The sequence below is a fragment of the Jaculus jaculus genome, chromosome 6 (assembly GCF_020740685.1).
Source record: "Jaculus jaculus isolate mJacJac1 chromosome 6, mJacJac1.mat.Y.cur, whole genome shotgun sequence".
NCBI classification, from domain to species: Eukaryota; Metazoa; Chordata; class Mammalia; order Rodentia; family Dipodidae; genus Jaculus; species Jaculus jaculus.
In genome coordinates, this window is record NC_059107.1 from 101583746 (window position 1) to 101609998 (window position 26253).

The 26253-nt window shown below is 50.1% G+C and overlaps 1 protein-coding gene across 1 annotated transcript; it reads right to left on the bottom strand.

Annotated features, from left to right (window-relative positions):
• On the bottom strand, positions 1 to 26253 carry Ctdsp2 (CTD small phosphatase 2). The gene is made up of 8 exons (XM_004650042.2): positions 26132 to 26253; positions 9992 to 10140; positions 8235 to 8273; positions 7745 to 7846; positions 6483 to 6539; positions 4228 to 4320; positions 3921 to 4106; positions 1 to 3753 (listed from the first exon to the last, which is right to left on the bottom strand). The coding sequence occupies exons 1-8, from the start codon at positions 26193 to 26195 to the stop codon at positions 3628 to 3630; spliced, it is 816 nt and encodes a 271-aa protein (XP_004650099.1). The 5' UTR covers positions 26196 to 26253; the 3' UTR covers positions 1 to 3627.

Here is a 26253-nt window from a genome sequence, read left to right on the forward strand (position 1 = left end):
TAGGTTTTAAACCAACTTTTATTAATTAATTGTAGTACAAATATTCCAAAAATATAAACACTTAATGGTGTCCTACACTTCAAGTTTTTGAATACAACAAATTTATCAAATCATGAAGCAAGGTAGTCAGATTCCCATAGCCCAGTCACAGCGGGAAGCAGACCCCTCTCCTCCAAATGGCATTGTGCAAGGGAAATGGGCAAATTAGGGGACTAACCGGCAAAGGAGTGCACCAGTACTCAGGGTGGAGGGCTGCCCCCGAGGCAGGCCCCCATGACAGGAGTGAGGCAGCCAGCCAGGTCTCTCACCTCCGACCTGCTCTCCCCGCTGGTAGAATATTATTTATTGGTGTTTAAAAAATAAACAAGGGGCTGAGGATGTAGCTCAGTTGGTAGATTGCTTGCCTAGCTAGCATGCAGGAGGCCCTGGGCTTGGTCCCCAGTACCGCATCAGCTGTGTGGTGGCACATACCAGTAATCCCTGCGCTCAGGAGGTGGAGGAGAGAGGATCAAAGGTTTAAGGCCATCTTCGGCTACATAGCAAGTTAGAGGCCAGCCTGGGATACATGAGACCCTGTCAAAACAAAAACAAAAACAAACAAAACTAAGCCCCCATTTACAAAAACAGTGACTGAAGAACAGCCATTATTAAGAAGCCACATAAAGGCTCAAAGGGCAAATTAGGCTTCCCACCCTCACTTAGCTGGGATGAGCCACTGGGTACAGAAACCTTGTGTGGGCCTGTCTGCTCCTGAACCTAAGGAGCAGGGCAGGGACAGTGCAATTGCATGGGATCCATTTCCCAGGGAACAACTTCCTTGAGACACTCCCACGCTTCTAGTACAAAGAAGCTTCTTGGGCACTGTTACCAGGTGGGGGTGGGAGGTGTACACTGACACAAAACTCTTCGGGAGGCAGGAGGGGGCTAAACAGAAGGTTCCAGGTTAATTGAAAGTCAAGTTCACTCAACCTCTCTAGTAAGGGACTCACGGGCCTACAGTGTCCCCTCTACAATATGCAGAGTAGAAACCCTGACCTGGCCCTTTACCAAGCTAGTCCTGTGTCCAAAGCTCCCCCTATAAGAGGGACACGAACATCAGGCTTTTCACTTAGAAGCCCAATCAGAGAGACACACTGTGTCCCTGAAGAGGCACCTTAAAGAACTGAACCTGGCAGGTCGGCAAATTCCTGGCATGGCTTAAGTTGGTGCTGACACCAGGCTTGGTGGCCTACTGATTCCCAAAGACCAATCTGAAATGGAGAGAACTGGCGGCAAGCCCTGTAACAGACTGGGATGAATTGGCTCCCTCAGTCTTTCCTCCAAAAGTGGATCTGCCAGATTCCTCTGAGGAGCAAGTTTTGCAAGCATCACTTGCCCCTAAGACAGTTAAACCAGCAAGTGGACAGTCGATTTTCTGCTGACTCTGGTCTGCATGGAAAGAGCCTGTTTGGGTTTGGAAAGCGGGGAGTGGGGATGGCACCTGTGTAGAGAACTGCAGTTGGCAAGCAGGGTTCTGATGACAGCAGGGCCTATAATGCGGGGGCTTCATGTGGAAGCAGCAGGGCCACTCCCACCAAGCACTGGGGCAAGCCTGACCAAACTGGGGTGTGGGCACAGGCTCTTCGGCCACAAGGAAAAAACGTGGAAATTTAAAGGAGAGCAGAAGGAATTCTCGAAAACTCCATTAGCTTTGAGCCTCTTATTGCTTAGTCAGAAAAGTTTGGCTCCTCAGGACAGACGAGTTGGTCAAGGGCTTCTCCTGCAGTGTTGGGATGGGAGAAAAGCACAAGGCCGGGCCCTGCAGCTGCAGCCGAGCTCCCGTGTTCCTTCAGAAGCTGGTGGTCCTGGCTAGCACCTGGAGCCCTCTTCCTGTCACCTGCAGTGACCCCACAGGCACCAGAGCATAAGGCTGTTTCACTTCTGTGTCACCAAAGAGAAAGACAAGTCCTCACAGTTTTGGCACAAGGAAGGAAGGTGGCACAATGCTAGAGAGGTGCCAGCAGCCAGCTACCACTCAGAACACTGAGCTCCACACGTGGCTTTCTTGAGGCTTCACTAAGCGTGTGGAAACCTAAAAGGATTATGGTCTGAGTCCTGAGTGGGTGGTGACCACACCTGAAGCAATTCACAAATGTTCTAGGACACTTGCCTCTAGAGGAAATCGAGATAGGGACAGGAACTCCCACCCTAGAAAGAGGTAAGAGAAAATTTACCCAGCCCTGGGGGAGGCCCCGATTAAGGCAGTGATGCTGAAGTGGGGCTCCTTTTGGGGGGGGCTCCCTTGTGCTCCCAATTACAGTAGCACTTCCTCTTTTGTTTTCCATTCTAGAGAAACTCCCATTATGTGACTTATTTTTAAAGCACTCAATACTTAGAACCTTTGTGAGTAGAGATCTCCAGAGTTCAGGTCTGAGGTCTCACTCCTGTTACTGGAAGCAGGCTGGCAAATCAAATGACAGCAACACCTACTCCCCTAGTTCTGGAAGTCTCACATGGCCCTGGAGAGGAACAGAACCAAACAGGAACAGTGAAGGCAGGAATGAACAGGGCTCAGTCAGGACAGGGCCCCACGGAAGACACACTAGGAAGAGCCCTGCCCAGGCAAAAAGGACTGGGCAGCTTGGCAGCCCTTCGTAACTTGTGGAGCTAATGTCCTTGCACAAACATAAGCACAAGCAGAATCCCTGAAGGGCGATTTTGAGAAAGCAGCTCGGCTGAACTGCGAGGCGGGGACACACAATCCGCGTCCGACTCCTCCCTGTACCTCAGCACCTGCCACACTCACCTCAGGCCCAGGCCGGCAGCTTTGCCAGAACAAACCAGGCCCACCACTCCATATTTAGAAAGAGAATTTTAAAACAGAGTCAAAAGAACGGAAATCGGTTATCTTTCCTCTTCCAGGGCAAGGAGAAGACCTCCTTCCCCACAGGAGCAAAACTATGGCTAGGAAGGTAGGCCCAGTCAGCACCTGAGCCTTGGGGAGACACAGAAAGGGCCCACAGCCCTCGGCCAGAGGCAAGTGCAGCTTGTGGGCCACAGGACCTGATGGCTAAGTGAGAGTACTGGTTCTGCAAACAAGTTCTCATTTTTCCTGGAGATGATGTCCTTGTGTCTGCAGCAGCTGGCTGGACAAAGTTCTACATTTTCAGAAAGGTGTGTTCCTGGGGTATTGGAAGGCAGCCTCTAGCCCCGTCTTTCTCCTTGGCACAGGCCTTATGACACTGAGGCAAGGGCGTGGCTTGGCACTGGAGCCTGTGATGGTCTTCATCTCTGTAAAGCTCAATGGCTCACAGGATGACAGGGGAGGAGACAACTGACTTGGGAAGATTCTTATCTTTCAGCTTCTCCCCCATTGAATCCTGCACACTCAGGACCACAGTTCACCAGACACTCACACTTACAACCAAGGAACCCAACTCTGAGTGCAGGCAGTTCTAGATATGTTGCTGTGACTTGCCCACTCCACATCTAACCTGCCCTAGTGCTTTTTCCAATCACTCTTCACTACTTCCAAGCTCCTTGTTGAGGTGCTCCAGCTTCCACACACGTGGGTTGGTCAGGAGGATCAGAAAGGCACAGTGTAGCCAAGTCCCCTACTGGGATGGCCGCTGCTTGAAAGCAGGAAGGCTAAGGGGCCCGCAGCTGCCCAAGGATGGTGTAGACATCATCTGCTCCGCTCAGCTCCTCAAAGATTGGGATCAGGTTCAGCAACTCAGTATCTGCCATGTCATCAAACCAGGACTGCACAGGTACCTGGGCAGGAAAAAGTTCAGTCCATTGCCTTTTCCCTTCCTTGCCAGGACCTGCTACGCTAGTATGACCGGGTCACTCTGAGGTGGCGTGCTCTAGTGACTCGCACGATCCCAGCCCATTCCCCATCTCAGCCCTTAGTGCCACGGGGGCCCACCAGCTTCACTCACTGCGTTCTCTGGGTGGAAGATGTAAGATGCAGGTGAATTGTCCAGGATAAGGGTTTTCCTCAGGTCCCTCCCCAGGCGGCTGAGGTCTTTGACATAGCAGCCCTGGTGGAACACACAGGACTCCCGGAACAGGCGGGCCCGGAACACTCCACAGCTGTCCAGCAGGTCTGTCACAGGGTCGGCATACTGGGAAGAGAAAGGGGCCTTAACATGGATGCAGTGCTGCTTGCTCCCTTGTATCCTGAGGACAAGCAGACAGCTGCTGACCACCTACTACTGGCTGCTGTTCTCCCCTGCCCTCCGGTACCTTGGCCAGGCTGGCAGTGAAGAGAACACATTCAAAGAGCTCCCCCATTCGTCTCAGGAACTCATCCACGTAAGGCCTCTTGAGCACGTACACCTGGGGGAAGCAGGGTGGCTGGTTGGAATACCCTGCGAGGGAAAGGCAGCTGGCAGAGTAACAAGCAGGCTCAGACACTCCCACCCAGCCTCTAGGGCCAGACGGCTGGAACCTTCCGTGTCAGTCCCAAGCTGCATTACCTGGTCATCAGACTTCTGTGGGCTCAGCAGCACCAACCCTAACCCAGCTCAGGAAGCAAAGCACACACCATGTCCTAGGAGCCGTCTGTTTCCGTGGACCATCAGCTGCCTCCAGAAACAAGTAATCAAGAATAGGCCTCGCAGATGGAAATAGCCTATCCTGGATTACTTGAATCCAGCCACAGCCGTTCAGGAAGCTTTCTGTGCCTGGCTCCAGCAGGACGGCCTGTCCAGGGCTCCTCCAGACAAGGACATGGGTATTTCCAGAAACATTTGCCCTCACAGGGCTTCTTTGAGCCTGAGTCACCATAAAGAAGTGTGCGCTTTCACAATCCTGCGCGTTCTGCTTTCAGAGGTCCTTCAGCTGCACGAGGCCCTCCCCCTCCAGTGGCGAGCTTGCTGCTTCCTGCTGTCAGCCTGCACAGGCTCTTCTAGGATCTCCTCAAAACCCCTTTCATCCACATCTCTGTCATAGTATGGGCCTACCGCAACCCCTCCTGGCCCAAATCACCCACCAACTCTCAGACCCTTTCTAGCTCTGCAGCAGGAGCTCCCTGCATGCGGCCACAAACTGCTCCTACCTTCTGCCATTCTCTACCCTTCATAAACAAGAGCCTTCCTCTTCTTGGCTACCCAGCAGGCTTGATCTCACCTGCCTATTCTTTTCTTAAATTCACCTTGGATAGGCATCCCTCCTCTACTTTAATCTCACTCATTTTCTATTACTCATGACCTTCCTCATTGATCAGTTCACAATATGTATTTGTGTGTTTGCTGGGGGGATTCCCTCAATAGTCTGCAGGGATCATCCGCCCAGCAGATCACCTCAGTTGGGAGGCTGCTGTGCAGAAAGCTTCTAAAGGAGAGGGGATGTGATGACAACATGGAGTCTCAAGCCACATTCTCTAGGAGCCCCTGTGTGACCAGGCCATGCAAACAAGTGCCACACCTCCCAGGGCAGCTACTCCACGGTCCCTGACCCTCAGGCCAACGAGCAGGTCTTCTGGGCAAGTGTGCAGAGTACGTCTTCTCTTACCACCAATGCCACATGATCCTCAAGCCCAGACAGAGCAGGGTATGCTTGGTTGGAGCCTGGTCTTGTTTAGACTCCAGTGCTCTTCACTTTGACAGATGCATACCAAGAACTTACTCGGGCAGAATCCAGGGGAAAGACTCAAAGGAAGGGAAGACAGAGAAGGTGTCACAGAGGAGTGAGGTCTGGGCTGGGGAGGAGGCATCTCACTAGCTCTTCACAGGGGTGGGGATACAGAGGAGGGCCTTCCAGGCACAGAACAACCACTCCTGGTCTCGTTGCCTATAACAGGCAGAGACACCACTATTGAGGAATAAAGAAAATGTAGTAAATCCTAACAGTTCTGTCTCATAAAATGTGGGTTTGTCTACTTAGTGGGGATCAAGGTATGATGGTTATGACTACTATTAAAAAATGTAAACATTAGCCGGGCATGGTGACACACACTTTAAATCCCAGCACTTGGGAGGCAGAGGTGGGAGGATTGCTGTGAGTTCGAGGCCACCCTGAGACTACATAATGAATTCCAGGTCAGCCTGGGCTAGATAGAGTGAGACCCTACCTTGAAAAACCACAAAAGGAAAACAACAACAAAAACCCAGTAAACATTCTTTCAGATAGTCAGACCACAGAGAGGAAAAGGAGTGACAGCTAGAGGGGCTTCCAGGGCCTCCAGCTACTGCAAATGAACTCCAGATGCATGTGCTACCTTCTGCATCTGGCTTATGCAGGTACTGGGGAACTGAACCTGAGTCCTTAGGCTTCTCAGGCAAGCGCCTTAACCACTAAGCCATCTCTCCAGCCCTGAAATTATTTTTTAAGATGAGAAATCCTTGAATGTCAACACTACCAATAAAACAGGAGGCTGAAGTTACAGAAAAAGGGATAGCTGAAGGAACGAACACAAATCCTGGGAGAACAGAGGCACTCAGTGAGCAGAAAAGGCCCCCACTCAGGTGGGGCTGCGTGTGGCCTGGCAGGTAGCTCACCTGGTGAGTGGTCCCCTCAATCTCTACAGGCACTATGAAGTCAGCATTGTTGATTGGCTGAAAGTTAAGATAAACAACAGTGAACTCAGGGTAGAGGCAAGAAGCACCTGCCACAGCCTGATGGGGGCAGAACTTAAAGAGACTCTGGGAAGCTCCTCCTGCCAGCCTACTTAGTGGTGCCAGCCCAGTACAGGTGCCATATTCCCATCTCCTCACTCCGTCCACACCCCAAATCCTACTTAGCAGAGACTTGGCATTTTTTGAACCATGATCCTCCTGCCTTAGCCTCTCAAATGTTAGGATCACAGTCGGACGTGGCGGCACAACCCTTTAATCCCAGCACTGAAGAGGAAGAGGTAGGAATGGTCACGTGAGTTCTAGGCCAGATTGAGGCTACATAGTGAATTTTGGGCCAGCATGGGCCAGAGCAAGACCCTACCTCCAAAATCAAAACAAGGGCTGAAGAGATGGCTTAGCAATAAAGGCACTAAGTTCGATTCCCCAGGACCCACATTAAACCAGATGCACAAGGTAGTGCATGCATCTGGAGTTCATTTGCAGTGGCTGGAGGCCCTGGGACGCCCATTCTCTATCTACCCCCCCCAAATAAATATTAAAAAATAAAAATAAATTAAAAAATGTTAGGGTTACTAGTGTTCCATCATGCCTGGCTTAAGGCTTTCAAATCAGATTCAGTGACTTTAGGACTACCTTATAATGGAGTTCTGGTGGCTTTCTGTGCTACGTAGCTATAAGCAAATGTAGCCTTGTGGGTAGTAACTTGGAGGGGAGCAGATAGATAGTTCTTCCTCAACATTCTTCAGTATGGCCTCTGGATATCTGTGACTCCAAGGGTAGCCTGTACTTTCCCTTCTGGTCACTCTTGTTCGTTTTTGGTGGTACTGGGGTTGAACCCAGGACCTCCTATCTGCTGAGAAAGTGCTTTGCCACTGAACTATATCCCCAACTGTCTTGTCCTCTAGCCACTTTTTGTTGTTGTTGTTTGCTTTTTGTTTTTTCAAGGTAGGGTCTCACTCTAGCTCAGGTTGACCTGGAATTCATGGAATTCACTATGTAATCTCAGGCTGGCCTTGAACTCACAGCAGTCCTACCTCAGCATCTTGAGTGCTAGGATTAAAGGCCATCACACTCGGCATCCTCTGGCTACTTCTCTCTTCACCTTTAAACTACCTTACAACATCTGTTATGCAGTTCATATGCAGGCCAAAGATGGAGTAGAAAGATTCCACATGCTGACTTACTTTAAAGGAGCTATGCACAAGGGTTTCATCTAGGTCAATGACCACGCAGATCCTTCCTTGATCTTCTTCTGTCACCTCCGGGAGCAGGCAGGTCCCAGGGATCTAAAACCAGAGCCAGGCTGCTGTGATGTGTTCACCAAGAAGCAAGCCCAATTGTTTCCTTCAGAAGAACTCTTCTGGAAAGGGTTGGGCTGCCTGTAGAGACAGAATCACCAACCCAGGACAAGCACTGCTTAAAGGCAAACAGAGGCAGTTGGTTCTAGCCTTCCATGGAGACTATTACGTGACAGAAATATGAGGTGGCAGCTAGGGCTGGTGTGAGGTGGGGAGCAGTGGTGACAAGAACATGAATGGCTGTCCAAGGCTTACTGGGGGCCTTCAGTAAGTACTTAGCACAAATGACTTCCCAAGCAGGAAGGTAGCAGAAAGTGAGAGCACTGTCCTGCCTGCCAGGTTAGCTGGGGACCATGTGTCAGCCATATTCACTTACCTGATAAAACTGGTACTGGAGACACTGGAGCAGATCAGACTACGGAGAGAAGGGAGGTGGTTAGGTCAATTCATACATTCCTCCTGTCCTATTCAAGCCACTGCTTCTGCCGCCCCTAGATCTAGCAGTGCCTCACATGACGAAAGTGGCCTTTTTTAGGAGCTGGGCTGGCAAGGGGAAAAGCCAGAGCTTTCTTTCCACATTAAACCTGATAGAGGCTAGGGAAGATGGTATCCTTGTTCTCAGCTTCCAAGCCTCTTGGTTGGACAAAGTGAGGAACAGAGAGCTCAGAGGCTGATTCAAGGACTTGAGTCTTCATTCTCACACTATGACAGCCTTCTTGCTTAGTCCTTAAACCTAGTTTCCCTTTGAGAATATAGGTTTCCCCTGGGGCAGGGTCTAGGGGAAACAATGAATCATCACAAAACATTAAGTAAGCCACTGTGGGTACCCAAACTGTGAGGGAGGGTAGTGCTGAGAGATCAGTATGACCTCCCTTTTCACCTTTTGACAGTATTAAGTGTTATGAGAAGGGCTGGAGAAATTGGCTTAGCAGTTAAGGCACTTCCTACAAAGCCACAGGACCTAGGTTCAATTCCCCAGGACCTATGTAAGTCAGATGTACAAGGTGGTGCATGAGTCTGCAGTTTGTTTGCAGCAGCTGAAGGCACCCATTCTCTATCTTCCTCTCTCTCTCAAATAAATAAAATTAAATTTAAAAAAGATTCACACATGATAGGGACATTTGCAGGAAAAATGTATAAAATGTTGACATTTTAGTGTTTTTCTTCAAGTTTTTAGGTGAATACTTTTTTCCATGTTAATATATAATTTTCCATCTGCCTTTTGAGTTAATGATACAACACACTAATTTTTATGTCACTGAAAGTACGTAATAATTGGGAATGCACAGTAATATTTGGTCCTGTTTGGAAAGAAAAGAACAGCTAGCTTCACTGCTTCAGAGAGAGGTATCAATGGTATTTGGGGAAGAATATTATCTTGTTGGTTGAGGCTGACTCCATCCTAAAAATGCTAGCTATACCTACTGGTCATGTGATAATAAAAAAGCAAGGCTGGGCGTGGTAGTGCACAACTTTAATCCCAGCACTCGGGAGGCAAAGGTAGGAGGATCGTAAGTCTGAGGCCAGCCTAAGACTACATAGTGAATTCCAGGTCAGCCTGAGCTAGAGTGAGACCTTACCTTGAAAAACAAAACAAAACAAAAACCAAAACCAAAACAAAAAACAACAACAAAAAAAACCCCACACAATTTCCAAATATCTCTAGCTGGTACAAATGCATGCAGTTCTAAAGGGTTATAAAGAGCATGACAAACTTTTAATTCCTTGATCTCTGCAAGGAAAGTCACTTAGAAGGCAGCTATTATAAAAGAGAACACCAAACATAGGCTCCAGAGCCAGAGATCTGAGTTTCAATCCTGAGAGCACCAATGATTCCCCATGGCTCCTCAGGAAGTCTGTACAGCTCTGGAGTTTCACTTTCCATAGCTGCAAAGTGGGACTCTTTCTGTGGGGATGCTATGTGGCTCACGTGACACTGCACACAAGGTACCTTTCAGAGTCCTAGAAACCACAAGGACATCTAGATGGCTCCCTAGAAGGAGATGGACTGACTACTAAGGGAAAGGCAGGAAGGACCCTGGGCCACAAATCTTCATGACTTCGGCTGAGGTGAGAATGTCTGCTATCTATGGACTCCCTTGCTGACCGGTATGCACCACCGCATCCTGGTACCTTAGCAATGGTGTTAGCTTCCTCCTTGTATGCAGTGAGCTCAGTGGAGGAGCTGGACTGGCCAACATGCTGGGCACGAAAACAGCAAAAAAGGGCCTTGAAGATGTTCCGGCCACGAGGCTTCTTAGGAGAGGACTTGGAGACTAGACCTAGAGAAAAGATTAATAACAAAGGCATTAGCTACAGGGACATTAGACTATCAGCAGCTAACCTGTGCTCATATTCTCTCCAGTCTGGAAGCTCTGCCCCGCACAGTACATGCCTGCTAAACAACCACATGTGGTGACAATGAAGCGTGCATGCTTGTAACATCTTCTCTTTAAAGCAGTGATCCCCGCACTCTGGCTTGGGAAATGGAAGGCCTGAGCTGCCCAGGACTTGTTCTTCATTCTATGGGAGTGGGGCACAAAGATGGGCCAAGGCACTTACATGGATGTTTTGCTTGTGTGGCTACAGCACACTGAAGAGGCCCTCAAAATTAATTCAAGAGGACCCAAGTCTCTGAGAAGACTACCAGTTCTAGATAAGAGGGTCACCTTCCCCTTGGAGTCGGGGAGCAGCAATTCACAGCAGTGTCCGCTTCTCTAGATGCTGGGCCAAAGACAACGGAACTGAGTCCAAATTGCCTAAAAACTCCAGGCTAGAAATTACCAAACCACCACAGGTCCTAAGGAAGAAGGAATTGTTAATAACCTTGCCTCCCCTTTCCATGCTCCAGCCACTTTCCTTAACATTGTCTTTCCTGGAGACACAAAGCCTAGTTGGAAACAATTGGATTAAGTCCATGGACCATGCACATCCACACCCCAGGTCTTAGGCTGAGGCCTCTCCTAGACTAGCTGCTCTACCCTACCTTGACCATGTGGGCTTTGGAAGAACAAAGGTATTTCAGTATAGGAAGCTTGGCAAGGCAGCCCCAGAAAGTTCAAGCAGATATAAAAGCTAGGGGCATTATAGGATTGACAGGAAAAGGACGTGAGATCTGCCTTTGCAAGTTCTGTTGCTTCAGATGACCTGCTTTACCAACTGTTGAGCAAGTGGGAAGATGGGAAGGGCACTGTGGCCGGGAGGTGGTGCTCTACAACCACTCACAGAATGGTCCCCAGTCCTCCAGAGCTTAAGCAGAAGGTCTCTCCCCAGCCACACCAGTTTAAATCATGAGACAAACTAGCGCAGGCCTGTCTTTGTGAGGGAAAGGAGAAACAGAATGAAGGGAAGACACCAAGGTGTGGGGGAGCAACTCAGCTGAGCCCAGCCCTCAGGTCCTGCACAGAGGAGGCCCTTTCAGAACAGGTAATGGAAGTGCCACATCCAATGACTGGGCAGCCTGAGACTGAGGTAGATGAGAGAAAACCAAACTTCCTAGGACCAAGGTGGAGAAATGGCCCGAACACAGCAGCTAGTCAAGTGAATTAGCCGCACCCAGAGGGCACAGGACATGCTACCTATGCAGTCAGGGCACCCCACTCCTGAGTTATGCCTCTGCTATGACCCACGGGAACCTTGCCTTTCTAGTAGTTAGCATGAAAACCTAGACACCATTTTGAAGCTTCCAGCTGTACAGGTATGAAGAATCAAGATTTCTTTGGGCATTTTGTCCTGAAGTTGTGCTGGGGACATACCTCAAAGCCTTCATGGAGACCAAATCCAGCACTTAGCAGCAGAATAGGGCATTCCCTGGACAGCCCCCAACACACTATTCTTAATCTATGCAGAAACAAAAGGCAGCTTTCCCACCTGCCTGTTGGCTCACATTCAATTGTAAACTCAGGGACTCAGCAGATGCTGAACAAAGCTCCAAGCCCAATGCCGAACCATTGCTTTTTCTTTGGTTTATGGTTTCTTCATGCAGAACCACAATTGGAGGCTTAACCCTGCACAGAACTTTTCTTAAAAGGCCACATAACCCAGGCCTTTCCTGAAGAGAGGCCACCTCAGGAATGTGCTCAGCATCTTAGTGACAGAAGCCGTGAAGGCTGAGTAATCATGAGAGGCAGAGGGTGAAAGGGGCAGCTGGCTGGGGCCATGGAGAGGCCTTGCCTGTGCCCACTGCAGGAGGCCCACCAGACAAGTGCCCTGTCCCTATGTGGGAGCTTGGGCGCCAGGGGATAAGGGTCTTCTCAAAAGCATAATGTAACCAACAGCTCTGCATTCTCAAGAGATCACAAATGCACTGACTTTGGGAGGAGCTCTTGAAGCAAAATACCAGGAACAGCAAGGTCAACCCCCACTCCCTCTCCTTCTCCCTCTCCCTTCCCTCCACCCTTCTTCAGGCTGCCTGTCAGCCTCACCTTTACACAAACCCTCCTGAGAATTCATCCGCCCGGCTTCAGCTTCCTCCAACACGGCTCCCTGCACAGTCTGTTATGGCCTCACAACCTATAGGCAACAGCCTTTGGCCTCAGTGTAGCAGGTGCATAATAAATTTCACTGACCAAGACTGTGCAGAGCCTCTGTCACATCTATAGAACTAGGACCTGGAGAAGCCTCCACTAGTCTGTCATGGCACAGAGAATTAGAATCAGAAAAGGCCTCCTTCATGTGCAGAGAGGAAAGTGGCACTGAGAGAGCTGTGTGCCTGGGGCTTGCAAGCCCCTAAGTCTTTTGGGGCCATAACCATGCTTACAGAGCACCAGAGATGTACCAGGCCTGTGTTAGGCACTTGACATTGTAACCACCTTGACTTAAAAACTTCCTACAAACCCGTTTGTAAGTACTACTTTCCCAATGTATGGAAGGGTATCTGAAGCACAGATAGGCTAAGCAACTTGCCGAAGGTCAGGAGGTCTGACATTAACACCACTATCAGTCTGAACCTAGAAACAAGGCTCTTAAGTGTTTCCCAATGGGGCCTCTGTCATTCCAGGGACACTGCACATATTCACTCATGCAGCTACTACTAGGCTTGGGAGCAAATTCAAAGTCTCTTCTTGGAACTTTTGCTCTATTATTCTCTAGGATGGGCTAGCAAAAACTCCGTTTGGAATCTAGGTCCCCACGTCCAGTGCAAGGCTCTGTGAGTCTACTCCTGAGAAGCAAGCCCTCAACGTGTGCATACCTACCGGGGAAGGAGGCCTAGGGCGAGGAGTGTGCTTAAGGGTCAAGGGGAACTACAGACTAGAATGGGGTCAACATGAGCCCAAAGGGCTTTCAATGGTTCTTTTTCTTTCTCAAGGTAAGTTCTCGCTTTAGCCCAGGCTGACCTGAACTCACTATGTAATCTCAGGGTGACCTTGAACTCACAGAGATCCTCCTAACCTCTGCCTCCTGAATGCTGAGATTAAAGATGTATGAAATCACACCTGATTGAATGACTCTTTTCAACCAACTCTCTATTACATGCCAGACAGACAGGTGCAAACCACCCTCAAGCCCACCTGATGGGGAGGAGTACCTCTCTCCAGGACAGGAACACTGGGCACAAGAAGATATACAGGCCTGAAGGGATCGCACCGCATGCGGCTTCGCTGGCAGGGAGGACAGGATTCCAGTGGGGGTCTGGAGCCCCACACCAGCTGCTCTCCCCCTTCACCTGCCCCTCCCCAGCTGTACCTTCCCTGTGGACACACAGCCGTCACCTCCCGTCTGCTCATGATATGTTCTCCCTGCCCCAAACCTTGAGGTTAGGGCTGGGTGTTGGAGGGACCAGTAAATACCCAATTACGGGACTACTCTGACTGGAAGGGCAGAGGCTGAGGACAAGGCCGCGCCCCACCCTGCACCTCACTACTGAAGGCTTTCTACTGAGGCAGGCTGCAGGGGAGGGGAAGGAGGGTGATGAGAGAGGTATCTCTCTATTCAGACGGCTGTCTGGGCTCAGGTCCAGTCTTGGGTTCCTCATTTATAAACTGGGATACAAGGCCTGAAAGGATCAAGACTTAAGAGGAAGGTCCTATGTGAACTCTAAATGCCCTGCTTGTTTTAACTATCTAATTGGCAATAGACTGGTCCTCATTCATGGACCTCTAATTGGGGACATTGTAGTCTCATTTCTGGAGACCAGCAATGGTAAGATTAGGAGCTTCTCCCACCTTCATCTTTTTTTTAAAGATTAAAAAATTGTTTTTTAATTATTATTATTGTTTTTTTGAGGTAGGGTTTCACTCTAGCCCAGGTGACCTGAAATTCACTATGTAGTCTCAGGCTGGTCTAGAACTCATGGTGATCCTCCTACCTCTGCCTCGTAGGTGCTGGGATTAAAGGTGTGCACCACCACCGCCTGGCTCAAAAAAAAACTATTCGTTTATTAGGTGGGGGAATATGGGCATGCCAGTGCCTCCAGCCACTGCAAACAAACCCCAGATGCATGTGCCACACTGTGTATGTATTTGGCTTATGTGAATTCTGGGGAAGTGAATCAGGCACGCACCTTAACCACTAAGCCATCTCTCCAGCCCTCCCACCTTCATCTTAATGGCTGAAGTTCAAGACTCAAGGAGGAGGGAAGAATTACCATGAACAAGTTTCATAACTACCTCATATCTTCTCCCCAAGACACCAAAAGCTTTGTTTCTGTTCTCAACCCCACTGAATGGTACTCACAAATGCTGGCAAATCAGGAAAGGCTGTCCTACTTGATCTGATCACCTCCTTCTCCCCACTGATGTGCCTCACTGCCTCAAGAAGAACCAGCCAGAGAGGGCTGGAGAGATGGCTTAGCAGTTAAGGTGCTTGCCTGCAAAGCCAAAGGACCAGGTTCGACTCCCCAGGACACACATAAGCCAAATGCACAAAGTGGCACAAGTGTCTGGAGTTCGTATGCAGCGGCTGGAGGCCCTGAAGCGCCCATCCTCTCTCTCAAATAAAGATCACACATTTTAAAAGAAGCACCAGATAATAACCCTACCTGCCTGTGCCATGTAACAAGCAAGTGCATACACACATGTGTGCATACATACAGGAAGACCAGCCTTATCAGGGCAACACTATTTTTAACCTTATGAAGGTCAGGTCTGGTTGCCAACAACACAGCTTAGTGCCCCAGCAAAGGACTCCTCACAGGAGATCCGTGTGGGACTGGGCAGAAGACAATCCCTAGAGCTATGAGATTTTATTAAGCTTATTCACTCACAAGGATGCTTTCTTGGCTCACCAAGTATTTGTGCCCCATGCCCCTCACAGCAAAGGTCACAGCTGGCTATCACTATGAAATGGCCTCTCTGAGCAGCTTCCCTCCCTTTATTTGGAGGAAGGAGAATATTTGGAGCATTTCCGGCCTTTCTTGGCTAGCTGCCTAGGCTTTGCAGCCAAGACACATCTGATTGGGGCTCCCCCTGGAGAGGAGTCCTCCCAGGTTGTTGCAAGAGGCATCTGTGCCTTGGCTAATGGACAGGCTCTGCACAGCCAGGTGGACGGAAGGACGCCTTGGACCAGCAGGTGAGTGGGCAGGGAGACAAAAGAGGGTAAGAGACATCCCCTGCACAGAAAAAGACTACAAACAGTGGGCAGGGGAACCCCCTTCTAGTGTGCCCAGCCACTGATACCACTTTCTGCTAACAAGGCAGGCAGGGCCTCACAAAGCTAAAAAAGAAGTTTGAATTACACTGTTTGGCTCACACTAGCATGGTCTACACTGGTACCCTTCTGGCAAGCAGCAACTGGGGCAGTTCGAAGCCAGCTGGAGTTTCCATTAATTCCCCTGCCCAGGGCAGGAAGGCTCCTTGCCCTTTTTAAAAAAATATATTTTATTTATTTATTTGAGAGAAAGAAAGGCGGGGGGGGGGGGAGAGAGAGAGAAATGGGCACACCAAGGTCTCTAGCCACAGCAAACTAACTCCAGATGCATGTGCCACCTTGTGCATCTGGCTTATGTGGGTCTTAAGGAATCAAACCTGGCTCCCTTGAAGGCAAGTGCCTTAATGGCTAAGTCATCTCTCCAGCCCTCCTCCTCCTTTCCCTTCTTCTTTTTTGTCTCCATGTGCATATGCACAAGTGAGGTTCCATTTCAATGTAGCCCAGGCCGGCCTCAAAGTCAAGATCCTTTTGCCTGAACCTAGGGAGGACTGTGGAATGGGATAAGGGTTACCTGTTATAGGCCACTGCACCTATTGTCTCTCCTACTCCTTTTAGCAATTAGATCTCTGATCTCAACTTTAGGGACCTTTCCTCAAGGACTCCAAGTCAGTTTTGGGAACAATGATTGCAGGCAACTTCTAAAGTGTGACCAGCATCATTTAGAATGGGCCTCTAAATGAAGTCGTGGGCCAAATCTCCTAGGAAGTTCCAATATTTAGAAAATACATAGTAAAAAGACATTTAAAAAAATATATTGGGCTGGAGAGATGGACCAGCAGTTAAGGCACCTGCCTGCAAAGACCTAATGACCGAGGTTCAATTCCCCAATACCCACATAAAGCCAAATGCACAAAGAGACACATATGTCTGGAGTTTGTTCGCAGTGGCTGGAGGCCCTGGCACACCCATTCTCTCTTTCTCTCTCTCTGCTTACAAATAAATAAATTAATTAAAATTAAAAAGTATTTTATTTCACTTGGCCTAGTGGCACACGCCTTTAATTCCAGCACTCAGGAGGTAGAGCTAGGAGGATCATAGTGGGTTCGAGGCCACCCTGAGACTACATAGGGAATTCCAGGTCAGCATGGACTAGGGTGAGACCCTACCTCAAAAAGGTCAAATTAAAAAAAAAAAAAGAATATATGTACATATGCATGTGTAGTGGAAGTCAGAGGAGCTGTCTGGTCTACCTTTTTTTTTTGCTGTTGTTGTTGTTTATTTTTACTTATTTATTTGAGAGTGACAGAGAGAGAGAGAAAGAGGCAGATAGAGAGAGAAAATGGGCGCGCCAGGGCTTCCAGCCACTGCAAACAACTCCAGACGCGTGTGCCCACTTGTGCATCTGGTTAACGTGGGTCCTGGGGAATCGAGCCTCAAGCTGGGGTCCTTAAGCTTCATAGGCAAGTGTTTAACCGCTAAGCCGTCTCTCCAGCACTGATCCACCTTCTTTGAGACAGGATCTCTAGCTGCTGCAAATGAGTCTGGCCTGAGGGCTTCAGATTCTCTTGGCTTCACCTCCCATCATTTTCTGGCATGCTGGGTGGGTGCAAGGGAATTGAATTTAGGCTGTCAAGGCTTTGCAGGCCCCTAAATAGAGATTGTTTTAAAATTATTTTTATTTTTATTTATGATTTGACAGAGAGAAAGAAGGAGAGAGAGAATGGGCGCACCAGGGCCTCCAGCCACGGCATATGAAGTCCAGACACATGCACCGCCCCCTTGTGCATTTGGCTAATGTGGGTCCTGGGGAATAGAACCTGGGTCCTTTGGCTTTGCAGGCAAATGCCTTAATTGCTAAGCCATCCCTCCAGCCCTAAAAAGACATTTTAAAAATATTTTTTTTATTTTAGAGAAGGGAGGAGAATGGGCACACTAGGGCCTCTAGCCACTGCAAATGAACTCCAAACGCATGTGTCTCCTTGTGCATCTGGCTTATATGGGTCCTGGGGAATTGAGTCTGGGTTCTCTAGCTTTGCAGGCAAGTGCCTTAACCGCTAAACCATCTCTCCAGCCCTACAATGACATTTTTTAAAGGGTGTGCTGGGCTAGGGCCCCAGAAGCAGCACTTTCTGGCCAGGGATAAACAGCATTTCCTCACCGATATCAGCAGGATCCTTGGGTGGGGGCAGGGGAGAGGGCAGTATCTGTTACATCTGATGGCCCACAAGGCAGCAAGGACAAATCTGAGATGCCATCCAGGGAAGAGTTGGATTTACCCTGCGTCATGCCAGCTAGAGCAAGGGTGACATTGTGGGGGACTGGAAACCAGTCATTTTAGTCCTCTTTCCTCCTGAGGAGGGGCTGAACAGGCCACTGGGAGGGGGTGGGCTGACAGAAACTTGCCAAGCAGGACCGGCACACCCTCTCAGTCTTGGTGGCCTCTGACTTTTCTGACTCGGCTCTCGGTCCCAACTCCTGAATGCTCGACGGAAGCCAGTGCTTCTTTCTCCTCCAGCATCTGAGGCTCATGGAGTGGACACAGCATGACAAGAGAAGGAAAAGGAGCCACTGAGGCCCAGGACAAAGCAAGAGGACCCTTGGACCAGGAAACAAAACAGTGGTTACCCAAGGTGCACTGATTTTATTTTAAATCCAGGCTCCTCTGGAGCTGGTTCAGTGTGCGAGGCCCTAGGTTCCATCTCCTACCACTGAAGAAAAAAAAAAAATCCTGACTCTGCCAGGAATATAGTAAGCAGCCAAGAGCCCCAGTTTCTCCATTTCCAAGATGGGAAGAGTACCTCTATCTCAAAAGAGGATGAGAATTACAAGGAGTGACCTGGCCCCAATCAAAGTTCCCTGTCAGCTGGTACTCACAGAGAACAATGTACTTCAGTCTAAGACCAGAGGTTTTGACAGGACCAAGGCTGGGAAATGCTTTTTTGAGACTTCATAAAAACTAGTCACATAAGGCAGTCCCTTCCTCTCCAACACTGGCCAACCAGTTCCTCCCAAGAGAAGCATCTACCTTTAGAACACGTTTCTCCTCCCGCATTTCTCAGCTTCCCCTAGGCCCAGCCAACCAGTATAGGTGTGTCCACCTGAGTGTGCACTCTGTGTTTTGGGCTTTTGTTTGTTTGTTTGTTTTGAGGTAGGGTTTTGCTCTAGCCAAGGCTGACTTGGAATTCAATATGTAGTCTCAGGGTGGCCTCAAGCTCACAGTGATTTTCCTATCTCTGCCTCCCAAGTGCTGGGATTAAAGGCCTGTGCCACCATGCCAGGTTTGTGTTTTTATGTGGCTTGAGCAGCTCTGGGCTTGCTTGTTTCCTCAGGGGCCAACAGGAAAGTCAAGGCAAATGAAAGAGTGCACGTCCTGGATGAAGATGACCACTACAGTCTGGATCTGACACCAAGTTGGTACCCTGAGGACAAGGTGCTTCAGTTCTCAGCAGACACCCTCCTTATCTATGATGGGGGAGCAATTCCCACCAGCTCAGGTTGCTGATGACTGCCAGAGACACTAATGTAAAACCAGCCATAGTCCTGCCCTGTGGCTAATACGTGCTCCATAAATATTGGCTGTGATCATTACTGGGTAAGCAAGGACAACTATTCTGTCCATTCACTTAGAGAACTTTCGGCTGGGTGTGGTGGTGCACACCTTTAATCCCAAGCCCTTGGGAGGCAGAGGTAGGAGGACTGCTGTGCATTCAAGGCTAGCCTGGGACTACAGAGTCAATGCCAGGTCAGCCTGGGCTAGGGTGAGAGCCTGCCTTGAAAAACCAAAAGGGGGAGGGGGGAAATGGAAAGAAAACTTTGGATTCTCCTGGAAGAGCCACAGGGTTTCTGACAAACCTAGCAAAGCTGGACCCCCAAGGGGAACCTTCTGCTCAGGCCTGAATAGGCAGTTGGAGCCACTGCTGTGCTTCCTGGCTCTTCTCCCAAGACACCTGTCAGAATCACAGGGAGCATTTGGAATACACTTGCCTGGCCCACCTGCCATGCTATGAGTCAGTGGGTCCCAGGCTGGGGGAGGGGGTCTGTATTTTTAGTAACTCTTACAGGAGATTCTGATATGTGTCCCTGGCCAAAAGCCAGAGGCCTCTGGGTAGTCTTGTCAGGACTCAAGGCAACTCCAGGTCCAGTGAGCCCCTCTCGACCTTACATCTTGACTGGCTAGGATTTTGTAGTCCTCAGAGTTTGGTTTTCTTCTACTCATAAACGGGTCAAAAGATCTGAGCCAGCTGTCTCTCCCAGTTGCTGTGAAGGAGGGGCCTCCTCCCTATTCTTCTATGGAAACAGAAGAGCTGGGATTCGCTGTCCCTTCCCATAGCTCTGTGTTATGCAATTTGAGCCGTCTCACAAATGGAGTTGGAGCCACCTTTACTGCCTGGGAATAGTGCAGGTGGAAAACAGCAAACTCAACAGGATGGAAGGAGTCTGTCATGGTATAGTACGGGGGGGGGGGGGGGGGGGGGGGGGGGAACTACTCAGAGACTGAGGTGGAGAACCCAAAGTTCCAAAGTCCTTTCTCAACACACACACACACACACACACATACACACTCCCCCCCTCTCTCTCTGTGTGTGTGTGTGTGTGATTGTGTGTCTATCTATGTTAAAAGACCCTGATGAGAAAAACAAAAATATTTTTGGAGGATTGCTGTGACTGGGACTACAAAGTTAGTTCCAGGTCAACCTGAATTAGAGTGAGACTCTACCAAGAAAACAAACAAACTTTTTTTAAAAGTCCCTGGCAGAAAAACCAAACAAAAAAGCATTAAGCCAGGCGTGGTGGTGCACGTCTTTAATCCTAGCACTCAGGAGGCAGAGGTAGGAGGATCACTGAGAGTTTGAGGCCACCCTGATACTACATGGTGAATTCCAGGTCAGCCTGAGCTAGAGTGAGACCCTGCCTTGGGGGGGAAAAAGCATTGAGTACTTCCTACTCAGTGAGAGGATTTGGTGCCCACAAGAGTGCCCATCCTACAGGAAAAGGTTTGGACTCAGGTACACACCAACCTCAAGGAATGGACACCATACTATGCTCACAACGAAACTGCTCTATTTGGCCTGGTCCAGAGAGGCTTCCAGCTCAAAATCCACTTGTCTACTTTGATTTTGGCTTGTTCCTTTAGAAGACATGCATGTTAATGTGCTCATGTGTAGCCCAATCAGATACTGGGCAGTCAGAACTGCATCTATACTCCAAGCCCCCAAACTAATGAGTCAATTCCAAGCTTTCTGGAGTTGGCCAGTTTGAGACAAGATGAAAAGCTACTTAATGATCTCCCAGCGTTCTACCCCAGAACCAAAGTGCAAAAAGCAAAGCTTCAAAACATCAAAGCCTACTCCTTGGGGCTGAAAAGATGGCTCAATGGTTAAAGGTGTTTGCTTGCAAAGCCCAGGTTCAATTCCCACGCCAGCCATGTAAGCCAGACACACAAAGTGGTACAAGTGTCTGGTGCTGGGTTGCTGTTACAAATACCCTGGTGCACCCATATGCTAACACACACAAATATTTAAAAAAAAAACAAGAACAAAAACAAAAACAAAAAAAACTGGGTCTGGTGGCACATGCCTTTAGTCCCAGTGCTTGGGAGGCTGTGGTAGAAGGATCACCATTGAGCTCAAGAACGGCCTGGGACTACAGAGTGAGTTCCAGGTCTGCCTGGGCCAGAGAGAGACCCTACCTTGAAAAAATTAATTAAAAAAAAACAAAACTTGCTTCTTTTAACCCTTCTTGTTATGAAGAGTCTCTAAAAGAAATCTGAACTCAGTCGAGCATGGTGTGGTACACACATCTTTAATGTTAGCACTTGGGAGGCAGAGGTGGGAGGACCACTGTGAGTTTGAGGACAGCCTGGGCCTATATAGTGAATTTCAGTTGAGTCTGGGCTACAATGAGACCCTCCCTCAAAAACCAAAAAACGAAAGCTGGGCCAGGCATGGTGGTGCACGTCATTAATCCCAGCACTTGGGAGGCAGAGATAGGAGGATCACCATGAGTTCAAGGTCACCCTGAGGCTCCATAGTGAATTCCAGGTCAGCCTGAGCTAGAGTGAGACCCTACCTTGAAAAACCAAAGCCAGGCGTGGTGGTGCATGCCTTTAATCCCAGCACTCGGGAGGCAAAAATTAGGAGGATCACCATGAACTCGAGCCCACCCTAAGACTACATAGGGAATTCCAGGTCAGCCTGAGCTAGAGTGAGACCCTACCTCAAAAAACAAAAACAAAAAAATTCTGAAGATCACCACTAATCTCAAAGCAAACACACTCAGCAAGAGGGTGGCACACAACTGTCTTGTATCTAACTGTTACATTCACCTCTAAGAGGTCAAGTAAGTGCAGGTTTACTTGGACTTCAGAGACTCTTACAGGAGGCACATGACTCTCTGGCCTCCTGCCACTTCCCCAGATGCCCAGGTGCTGGTCAGAACGACTGAGGCCCTAAGGCACATGCAGACAGACTCTCATGCCAAGTCACACAGATACAAAGAAAGGGATCTGTGGAAGGCTGTAAGGCTCAGAGGTGAATCTTTCCAGAAGGCCTAAGCTCTCACATCAATGTCCCCTCTGCCCCTTGGACACCTGTCTGTAGCAGTAAAACCCACATGACTGCTGACTGTTTACACAGTGAAGCCTTGGGAAAGAAGGGGAGAACAGAGAAGCAGTCAAACTGCTTAAAAATGACATCTGTAATATAGAAAGAAAGCATTATTCCTATTTTATAAGTAAATTGCTCAGAATACTGAAGGGATAGACAAAGGGTTACTGTGAACAATAAGAGCAAGGATTTGAACCCAGGACTGAAGCAAGCTGTCTTGCTGCTGGAACAATAAATGAATATTGGATGCTTTAGCCTATGCCATACTAACTTGGTCCCAATTTACTCAATCTAAGAACCCAACTTTCCAAGATGGAAATAAAAGATAATACCCCAAAGTGTTCAAACACTAGCAGGAAGAAAACTGAGGAAGAGGAAGAAGGGAAGAAAAACTATCAGAGTATATACACGTACAGACACATGCACAATCCCACAGACTGTTTTTCTTGTACTTAGAAAAGTTGGGAGCACTCAAATCACACTGGCTAGAAATGTGCCTTCTGAGGGATTTACCATGCATGTTAAGGGATATGGAGGGGAATTCTCTAGTGGAGAGGAAAGAGAGACCACCATCACTGGCACTCCAGGGTCCTTCCACAGGCATTCCAAAGTCCTGCTCTGTTGCAATCTCTGCCTGTCAGCTGCAAAGCCTCAGGTGTTGGGCGTTTGCAAGCTTGGTTATTAAGAGCACTCCCTGGGTGTTCAAAGTGTGGCAGCAAACACTAGCTTGAATGGCCACACAATCCCTACCTGACCTTCCCCCCCCATGGGAAAAAAGCCAAAAGAGCCCCAGAGGTGACTCCCACCAGCTGAGGGAACACTAAGAGAACAAGGCAGAAGCCGAGCTGGGAAAAGGGAGCAGCTCCCACCCTGCACGCTGCTCCAAGGAGCACCAGGTTCTGGAGGCAGGTGAGGAGGAAACCCGCAAGCCAACTTCCAAGGTTCTCCCCACTAAGGACTTAAGTTGCAACCTACAGGAAAGGTGTATGTGTGAAAAGGTTCTCCCCTCTGACAGCAAGAACAATCCTACTTTTTAGGGATGCCAGAGTCTTTGAGAAGAACTTTTACTAGGATGAGCTATCAGAGCCTGCCTGCCCAGCTCCACCTGTGAGAGGAAGCCAGGCCTCATCACCCTTTCCTAAGAACAGGCAGTCCACCTCTCCCACAACAAAACATCTCCGAATTGGCCCAAAAGGCCTTGTGGATCACTGTGCTGGGGTCTTGTTTCCTTGGCTTATCCCCATCTAAGCCCAAAGCTGGGCACAAGTAGTGACATCCTCATATGGGGCTGCAATAAACAGTCATTCTTGCCAAACTGATAGCAACTTTTCTATTTCTGATGCTACACACAACCCTGTCCTTGCTGTACCAGGAAGCCATTTCTCCCATCTGTCTGGGAAGATGATCCAATTTTGGTGCTTTTATCATCAATGCTTTCAGCAACTTTGTTCTACTTCTACTGTAATTACTTTTGAATCATCAACATACCCAGACAGCCTAAAAGCTCAGAGAACAAAATGCTAAAAATGAAAAAAAAAAATCTGCAATGGAAAACAACTTCAGTGAGAAGCCACCCAAGCTAGGACAAAATTATTTCTCTTCTAGAAATTGACTTGTGCACTTTGTGCATCTGGCTTTAACAAGGGTACTGGGAACGTTAAGGCTTTGCCTTAACCGCTGAGCCATCTCTCCAGCCCCAGAAATTGACTTAATAAACTGCCTCACACTCCTTCCCATTTTTCCCCAAGGTAGGTAGGGGCTGGGGATGTGATGTGATGAGAGGGAGGGACAGGACCCTAAAGGAGCTAATGAAAACATCTGTCTGCTCCCTCCCTTGGTTGAAGTGTTTCAAGATGCAGGTTCTGTTTGTAAAGGATGTGGAACTCAGCAAGCTAGTTTGGTTGCCGGGTACCCAGCGTGCTCAGGAAGAAAGCATGCCTTCTGCGGAATGCAATCAAATTACAAAGCAAGGAGAGAAAAACAGTCGCTAGTCCTGAGAACTCAGATTTCTCCAGGGCTAAGTTTGAAGGACAAACCACATGCACAGAAAGAAAACAAAAATGTAACTCCAAGAAAATGCACTCAGCACCAGCGACCCGATAGCACGCCAGCTGCTTTGCTTTCTGAGCTATCTGTTCTGCTGCCCAACACTCACCCTCCTAAATGACTTCCAGCTCTGATTGCCCAGCATCCCTTTCATCCTGGTGTGGCCCGTGAGGAGCACCTGGTGGGAAGCAAAGGCTGTTCTGCCTGGCTCCTCTCATGTCCTTCCTTCCACATTCAGATTTCTTCTCCTCTACCTGGCTCTTGGGTTCTTTACTGGGATGAGGTTGGAAGTCTGGCAGAGAATTACAAACGCATGCAGCCAGTCTGCGGTCCTCAGCTCAGCTAAGCAGCCAAAAAAGGCGTGAAGTTGCTGCTTGGGTCATACAGCCAGGTCAGCAGGGATACCAACACCTAGTTCTGGGAAGCAGGGGGCTTGGGAGTGGGTTGGATCTAAGCAGGCAAGTTCCCATCCTTCCTCAGGGCAGGTTTATTTCAAGCCTCTCCCCTCCCCCCATCCACCCTGGCTGCTTGGCCTCTAGACAAGCTGGGGGAACTCTCTAGAAAGTGAATCCCAGAAAAAATGACCTGCTAATGTTGCCTAATAAGGGGAGGTGGGGTGACACCCAGGTCCCCCGCAGCTGGCAGCCCTCCAGGTGCTAGGCCTCATTCTATTCAGCACTGCTGGGGTGGGGAGGAAGAGGGCCAGGAACGCGAAGGATTTGGTCCCAAGAACGTGCTCTCCACCCAGTCTCGTGGCCAAGTGGCCCCAAGTCCTGGGAGTGCTCCAGAAAAAAAGAAAAAAAAAAGTGACGCTATTCCTTACTCCCTGTGGAAATTCTACCCGCTATTTTGGACACCATCCTGAAGATCAGAAGAACGTTGACGAGGAAGGAAAGAGTTTGGGAACCCCACTGTGACCAAACGGAGCAATTCCATCCACGGGGAGGGGGGTGCAAACCTCCTCCCCACCCTCGCGGAGGCCTCACTGGAGCTCCGGTCCCCAAGCCCACCCGGAGAAGGCCTGCGACGCGCCCCTCGCGTCTCCACCTGACCCTCAGCAAGGCGGTGGCCGCGAGCTGCTGCCCCCGGGTGGGGGTAAAAAAAAAAAACTCACACTTTTTTTCGCTGCGCGATTCAGAAACACGCCGGGTCTGATGCCATCCGGCGAATTATGTAACCAGGGACACCGCTCCCGGGCTAAACAAACGCGGCTCTGTGTGTGCGCGCGCGTGTGACTGTGTGTGTGTGTGCGTGCGCGCAGCGGCGGTCCCGGGGGAGCGCACCGGGGCAGGGAGGGGCTCCGGCCGGGCTTGTTTGCTCAGCGAAACCGGCGGGAGGCAGCGCAGCCAGAGGCCCCCGCGCCGCCGAGGACCGGGGCGCAGCGTGCGGGGCCAAGTCCGGTCCGCGGGCGCGGACCCCTCCCCCACGGCAGGCGGCCGCCCCCGCCTCTAGACGGTGAACTTGGTCCCAAAACCCAACCGACGCTGTTCACTGCCCACCGCGGGAGCGCCCTCGGGCCCGGGGTGGCTAGGGGAGAGTGGGGGGGGGGCGGTGGAGGGGTGGCTAGAGAGTTCAGAACCCCAGCCGCGGCTCTATTTTAGCTCGGGACCCCCTCTACCTCCCTTCCCCACCAAGCCCGCGGCCCTGGGACAGACGCGCGCACAGGGGCAGGAAAAGTGACGCCGCCCCCATGTCCCCCACTTCAGGTGGGGGTGGCCGCGGATGGGCTCCTAGGACGCGGCCGCCCCCTCTCCCTGGCCCCCCCCCCCCGGGGGGAGGGGTTGCAAGAGAGGGTGACAGCTGCGCGGATGACACCCCCTCCCGCTGGGGCGCCGGGAGCTCGGGCCGCGCGCAGGGCCCCCCACACCCGGGTCCGAATGCGGACTGGGATGCCAGGGCAGAGGCTAGACTTCTCGGTCCTGAGCCCCGCGAGGCCAGGGGCCCGGGACCTGGGTTCGCGGAGGGGGGAACAAATATGCTCACCCCCTCCCCGCCCGGGGGGCGACGCAAAGTTTTGGGAAGTTGCTGCCCCTACCTTGCTTGGTGAGCACCAGGGCGTCTTCCCTCCGCGCCTGGGTGATGATGGAGCCGTGTTCCATCTAACAACCCCGCGGGCCCGGGCTGGCGGGGCGGGAGGACCGGAGGGCGGGCGGGCGG